The sequence below is a fragment of the Triticum dicoccoides genome, chromosome 1A (genome assembly GCF_002162155.2).
Source record: "Triticum dicoccoides isolate Atlit2015 ecotype Zavitan chromosome 1A, WEW_v2.0, whole genome shotgun sequence".
In the NCBI taxonomy this organism is placed as follows: Eukaryota; Viridiplantae; Streptophyta; class Magnoliopsida; order Poales; family Poaceae; genus Triticum; species Triticum dicoccoides.
Window position 1 is genome coordinate 381,761,975 of NC_041380.1, and position 6,765 is coordinate 381,768,739.

The 6,765-nt window shown below is 40.5% G+C and overlaps 1 protein-coding gene across 5 annotated transcripts; it reads left to right on the top strand.

Moving 5' to 3' along the window:
- Positions 1–1,039: 1,039 nt before the first annotated feature.
- On the top strand, positions 1,040–6,368 carry LOC119274766 (carotene epsilon-monooxygenase, chloroplastic-like). 5 transcript variants are annotated; one of them, XR_005135313.1, is made up of 11 exons: positions 1,040–1,604; positions 2,367–2,663; positions 2,788–2,985; positions 3,936–4,037; positions 4,155–4,295; positions 4,366–4,473; positions 4,923–5,005; positions 5,107–5,269; positions 5,834–5,892; positions 6,028–6,106; positions 6,199–6,368. XR_005135313.1 is itself a non-coding variant. In XM_037555495.1 (10 exons), the coding sequence occupies exons 1-10, from the start codon at positions 1,116–1,118 to the stop codon at positions 6,038–6,040; spliced, it is 1,653 nt and encodes a 550-aa protein (XP_037411392.1). In that variant the 5' UTR covers positions 1,040–1,115; the 3' UTR covers positions 6,041–6,368. The 5 variants fall into 5 exon arrangements, 1 of the variants encoding a protein (XP_037411392.1); XR_005135315.1 differs by having other exon boundaries at positions 6,202–6,368; XR_005135316.1 differs by having other exon boundaries at positions 6,028–6,101.
- Positions 6,369–6,765: the final 397 nt, after the last annotated feature.

The following is a 6,765-nucleotide window of genomic DNA, read 5'->3' on the forward strand; positions in this document are numbered from 1 at the left end:
ATTCTGGGGTTTCACCCCATACTGGTTCTGGGAAGAAGCTCGCTTGAACCGTTTTTTTATTTCTTTTTTCTTCCAGTTTTTTCTTTCTTTTTCTATTTTAGTTTTTCCTTTTCTTTTCTGTTTTTCTTTTTTGTGTTGCGAACAACTTTTCAATTGGTAATTCATGAGCATATTTTTGTAGTCATGAACAATTTTCAAATTCACGACATTTTTTTTAAATCATGCACATTTTTTGAATTCGCGGACATTTGTTATGAATCTGTGACCATTTTTCAAATTGACAAACATCTTTTGAAATCGCAAACTTTTTTTTGAATAGTGAACATTTTTTTGAAATCTGTGAACATTTGTTTTTGAATCGGCGAACATTTTTTGAATCGATGAATATTTTTTGAGTCAGATTTTTTAAATTCACGATCATTTTTTGTGAACATTTTTTGAATTCACATGTTTTTTTCAAATTCACGAACTGTTTTTCAATACGTGAATGTTTTTTCAAAATCATGGCATTTTTTAATCGGTGAAACATTTCATGATTTCAAAAACATTTTACCAAAGTTCATATTTTTCTGAAACATTCCGGCCCGCTCATGGGCCATATGCATATGCTCCTTTTTTGCAGAGAATATGCATCAGCCGTTGAAACAACGTTTTTTTCCAAGGTGGCCTAAACTGCTGTTTTTACATCATCGTAGCATCATTTCTGGCACATTTGAAGAAAAACATCATTTCTGGCATGTGAAAATTGCTCATAAAAATGCATCAACCAACCAACGTAATATTTCTCAACTTTACAGAAAGGTAGCCAGATTTTTTTTGTGAGAATCAGAAAGCTAGCTAGCTAAGAACTTGACGGGCCGTTGGAGATGGATTTGAAGATGTGGAGCGTGGAACTTGACGGGCCGTTGGAGATGGATTTGCTCTCACAGCCTCACGCTGATACCGGCGCCCCCGCTCTCTCTCTCTCTCTCTCAAAAAAAAAAAGCGGGTTCCTCATCCTCTTCCTTGTCTCAAAGAAAAAAAAAACATCATCCTCTTCCTCTTCTCTCTTCTCTCTGTCACACACCCAAACCCAACCCAACCCAAAGTAACAGTAGCCCGCGGCGGCCTGCGCGATGCCCGCCGCGGCATTCGCCTCCGCGCTCGCGTCTCCTCCTCCGCCGTGGGCCCCACGACTGCCTCCTCGGCACGCTAGCCTGCGCCTGCTCCCGCCAAGGAGCAGCAGCAACAACAGCGGCGGCGGCGGAGGGGACAAGCCCACCACCTCGTGGGTCAGCCCCGACTGGCTCACGTCGCTGTCCCGCTCGGTGCTCGGCCGGGGGAACGACGACTCGGGGATCCCCGTCGCCTCCGCCAAGCTCGACGACGTGCAGGACCTCCTCGGGGGCGCGCTCTTCCTGCCGCTCTTCAAGTGGTTCCGCGAGGAAGGGCCCGTCTACCGCCTCGCCGCGGGGCCGCGCGACTTCGTCATCGTCAGCGACCCCGCCGTAGCCAAGCACGTCCTCCGCGGGTACGGCACGCGGTACGAGAAGGGGCTCGTCGCCGAGGTCTCCGAGTTCCTCTTTGGCTCTGGGTTCGCCATCGCCGAGGGAGCGCTCTGGACGGTGTGCTCTCTCTCTATATCTCTGACAAATGAAGAATTAAATGGGGTATTTCTGGCAAATGAGGAATCGCTTCCACGCCAGTGCAAAAGTTACTCCTTTCTTCCCAAAATACAAGGCACACTAACTTTTGTCCTAAGATACACTTCTATCAGTTTGAAAGTTTATAGCAAAAAGTATCCACATCTATAATACCAAAGAAATAGACCATGGAAACATATTTCATGATGGATCAACTGATTTTGGTTTGGTATTGTGGATGTAACAGTTTTTTTTCTCTATAAACTTGGTCAACCTTACACAAGTTTAACTTAAGACAACAGTTATACACCTTACTTGCTGATATACTATCTGGTAGATGGTGTCCGTGTAGCCCCTTCCAATATTACTTCACAGACTATAGGTGCTGGACTGGACTGGATGGTCAACATACTCAAAGATGACAATCTATACTTGGATTAAACTTTACTTCGTGTGTGTAGAACAAGACCCAGAACTAGAGTAGATCTTTTGATAACTGGACCACGACCCTCAGTTTTGCTTCCTTGTATTTGTGAAATACACCCTATTACTCTATTAGACTTCTTCAGAAATTGGAACACAGGGGGACACTCACTAGTTCCTATTTTCTAGTGAGTGATGCTTGTGCAATTTGAAAGCTTCCCACCTCTAATTAACATGAATTTGATTTTGAGTTTTCATGCCCTCCCTCTCTTGTTTGTGTATTAATCCTCTCTTTAACTTACTATTAATCTGCTATTTTAGGTGAGACGTAGAGCAGTTGTACCATCTCTACACAAAAAATTTCTCTCAGTAATGGTTGATAAAGTGTTCTGTAAATGTGCTGAGAGATTGGTGGAAAAGCTCGAGACTTATGCTTTGAGCGGTGAACCTGTTAATATGGAAGCGAGGTTTTCTCAAATGACATTAGATGTGATTGGTTTATCCTTGTTCAACTACAACTTTGATTCCCTCACATCAGATAGTCCTGTTATTGATGCTGTTTACACTGCACTCAAAGAAGCTGAGGCTCGTTCTACAGATCTTTTACCATACTGGCAGGTAGGTTCTTTCATCATGTTACATTTCTTATTTTGGACCTCTGGTTGACTTCGGTCTTGCTAACTTGCAGAAGGGGAAAATTGCACGACTGATGTTTGATGTGATCCTTGTTTATTTTCTACAGATCGATTTGCTGTGCAAGATTGTTCCTAGACAGATAAAAGCAGAAAAAGCAGTTAACACAATAAGGAATACCGTTGAAGAGCTAATTACAAAATGCAAGGCAATCGTAGATGCTGAAAATGAACAGATTGAGGGTGAAGAATATGTAAATGAGGCAGATCCTAGCATCCTGCGGTTTTTACTTGCTAGCCGTGAAGAGGTAGTTTAGTTTATCTCGAGCTAAAACAATGTTTGATGTCAATTTCCTATTGTTCCTATTGATGTTTCTACTATCTAGGAAGCTACCTTTCCTCGTTTCATATAATCTTGGAAATTAGTCTTATTGTTGTTATTATCTCAGGGTTTTTCATCTTTCCCTTATGATGGCTTATTTTATTATCCATTTAATTTCGCAATATTTGATAATCATTAACTGGGCATTGAACCATCATGCATTTGAGTGCTCAGCTGATCAATGTTGCTAGTGTCAGTTCAACTAAATGTTTGAATAGAGAAAACATGTTTGATTCTGCAGCAATTATTGACATCCTATTACTATTGCAGCGTCAAAAATTTACACATACAAATGACTATATTTAGCATAGACCATATTATGGTTACCTTTGAATACTAATTTTACTGCAAGGACTACACTACTGTTTCCTGATAAAAACAGCAATTTAGCCTGTAGGTATAATTATAAACTACCGTGGTCTTGACATTACAGAGTATTTTGGAGTACTGCCAGTACAGAGGACCTGTTTGGCGCAGCGACGAAAAATTAACTGTAGTCGTTAGCACTTTTACTTGTACAAATGATAGTATTCAGCATAGACCATATTATTGATTGCCTTCGAATAATAATTTTACTGTAAGGGCTCTCCTACTGTTTCCCTGTAAAAGAATAGTAATTTAGCCTGTAGGTATAAAATACCGTGGTGTTGACATAACAGAGTATTTTGGAGTATTGACAGTACAGAGGACCTGTTTGGCGCAGCGACATAAAATTAGCCTATTTCGAACACAGTATATTCTTTTGGTGCTAACCCAGTTGTGCCGTTTTGGCATGCAACGTATGCTATTTGTTTTGTATGTTTCACTATTTATGTTACAGGCACTTTGCTCAATTGCTTACTGCTTTAACTAACATGCTTTCTTTATATGATCCAGGTCAGCAGTTTGCAGTTACGTGATGATCTATTGTCAATGTTAGTTGCTGGTCATGAAACAACAGGTTCTGTACTGACATGGACTATTTATCTTCTCAGTAAGGTACTCCTTTCTATCTTGGCCAAATGTTATATCAAGTAAAGTCCCAAATGAGAAGCAACAGATTACTTAAATTATCTCTTTAATATCTATTGACTGCTCAGTGTTACACTGATGAAGGATCCAGTAGCACTAAGGAAAGCCCAAGATGAGGTAGATCGTGTTCTACAAGGTAGACTCCCCAGATATGAAGATGTAAAAGAGCTGAAGTACTTGATGCGCTGTATCAATGAGTCCATGCGGCTATACCCACATCCTCCTGTAATTCCTTGTGCTTCAGACAAGCAACTTCAGAGTTAGTGTTGGTTACTCAAGGACACTGTATTAACAGGTGCTGATACGGCGTGCACTAGTTGATGATGTGCTTCCTGGAAACTACAAGGTTAAAACTGGTCAAGATATTATGATTTCTGTGTACAATATACACAGATCGCCCGAGGTATCCTTTTTCATCTGAATATTACATCTTGTGATCTTGGCTGATACTATTTTTTTAAGCTATTTTTCAACTACTTTGCATAGTGAAATATAGCATATCTATGTCTAGTCTATTGATGAACAATAGAGTTAATTACCTATATGTGTATGGTTACTCAAAGATTCGCAAAGCCATGACCTACCAGTTAAATAGCTTATGTATGTGTATGACCTTGATGCTGCCTACACTGATGATATTATGGATTTATGATACCAAACTACCAATTTACGCAATAGAATGATAACATGAACTAAGAGAAACTCTTATCACGCTAAGTTTCAGAGGTTGAAAACTTGGAAGTATTCTGTCTACTGCATATCGTCATCCTCGGGCAGTGTCCAGGCATGAATAATTGGACAGCATTCCAATACTTTATCATTGCAATAATTATTCTTTTGTTCCTATTGAAGGTATGGGACAGAGCAGATGAATTCATCCCAGAGAGATTTGATTTGGAGGGTCCCATTCCAAATGAGTCAAACACCGATTTCAGGTCAGAAAGTAACCTTGAGATACATTCTTTTATGCTGTTATTTTACTGTTGCAAAATGGTTACATTTTTTTGGTGCTCCCATTATCACCTCTTTTTGCCAGGTTTATCCCTTTCAGTGGAGGTCCTCGAAAGTGTGTTGGAGATCAGTTTGCTCTTTTAGAAGCAATCGTGGCACTTGCAATTGTCATACAAAAGGTGGACATTCAGCTTGTGGCAGATCAAAAAATCAGCATGACCACTGGGGCCACCATCCATACAACCAATGTAAGGAAGCACTATCCAATTACTTCAGTGTCTTGTGCATGATCAGGTTGCTTTCAATTTGCGATAGAGGTACAAACTATAAAATGCTGTATCTCTCACGGGCAGACTATGCAAGACACCATAGTAGGTGATTATGTTCATGTTGGTCTTAGGATGAGTTTGTTTAGATCAGTTGAAAGCTCCCAGTTTATGCCTGCCCCGCCACCAATGAGATGGCTGAAAGTATTTAATTCTAAATACTTTTTTTGATCCGGATAGTCTAGTGAAATTGCAATCTCTGAAACTTAGCTGCTGTAGTACTGCACGTTTGAATTGTTGACAAACGGTGAAGGATACAAGTAACACTGCACGTTTCTGAAACGCTTGACTAAAACAATAGCTGCTGTAGGCCTGTCGTCATCCATGATGGTCCTGTGATTACTTGAATGGGTAGCCACGGTGCTGATACTAAAAGAAATGCATGTCTCGAATCAACTGAGACCAAGCTTCAGTTCATTCTTTCCCCTATGCCACACTTTCTGTTTCGGGTATAAAATTACACTTAACAAACATTCTCTTCCACAGGGACTGTATATGAATGTAAGTCTGCGTAAAGTTGAGCAAGAAGCTGACTTAGCACTGAGGTAAATACATCAATATGTGTGTAATGTTACAGAACTACAGATTACCAAGAATACCTCTCTCCAGTTTTCCAGAATGATCCAACATGCATTCAGCGATTACTTTTCTTCTTCTGATTATCTACTCCTCTCGTGCAGTCCATCGGGCTAGACAAAAGCAAAGCAAAACAAGGTGGGATTAGTACCGGCAGAGGCAACGGAATTGTCAATACGTGAGGTGCCTCTGCAAATCAATTTGGACATGTTTGGAATATTTCCTTGTCCAGAAATTTTGACCCGACTAAATGTTCCCTACTTGTATCTTTTCAGCAGGTTCCAGCTATCATTGGCTAATAGGTTGCGTAAACTGTAAAGAAATGGATCATTGACTTGCTGATTTTGACAGTTAATGTAAATCGGTAGTACCTTGTCTGTCTGTATGGTTCCCTTTTCCAGCAGAGTATGCGTGGGCTGCGAAAAACTTGTTGAGTTGTTTTTCATTGAAGGTCCGTTAGTCCTCGGATAGGAGCTAGTGGAGGAAATATACCCTGCCGGGGCTTTGGGCATTTTAGCCAATTCTCTAAAAATAGTGGAGTATCCGGTGGAGTAAACCCTTAGTGGAGTATCTTTTTTACTCTATTAAGTTTTGGCCGGACCTAGCCAATCTCCTATATTTAACGGAGTAAACATAAATATGCATAAATTTAACATCGATTCAACCAAAATTTGCATACATTTAAACAAAAGTTCCAACATAGCTTCAACTTAGTCTTAACAATTGAAATTTAGGCCCTATTCGGAATCTCTCCACTTCGTGGAGTTGTGGAGCTCGGTTTTGGCAGCTCCATCAAAGTGAGCTGAAATTAGGTCCGCTCCGGGAGCGGAAAGGAACCGACC

Excerpts from the sequence above, each read along its gene's own strand:
- LOC119274766 (XM_037555495.1), top strand. The coding sequence starts at position 1,116 with ATGCCCGCCGCGGCATTCGCCTCCGCGCTCGCGTCTCCTCCTCCGCCG. Across the intron at positions 1,605-2,366 it reads CCGAGGGAGCGCTCTGGACG|GTGAGACGTAGAGCAGTTGT; the intron begins GTGTGCTCTCTC and ends CTGCTATTTTAG. Across the intron at positions 4,038-4,154 it reads CTATTTATCTTCTCAGTAAG|GATCCAGTAGCACTAAGGAA; the intron begins GTACTCCTTTCT and ends ACACTGATGAAG.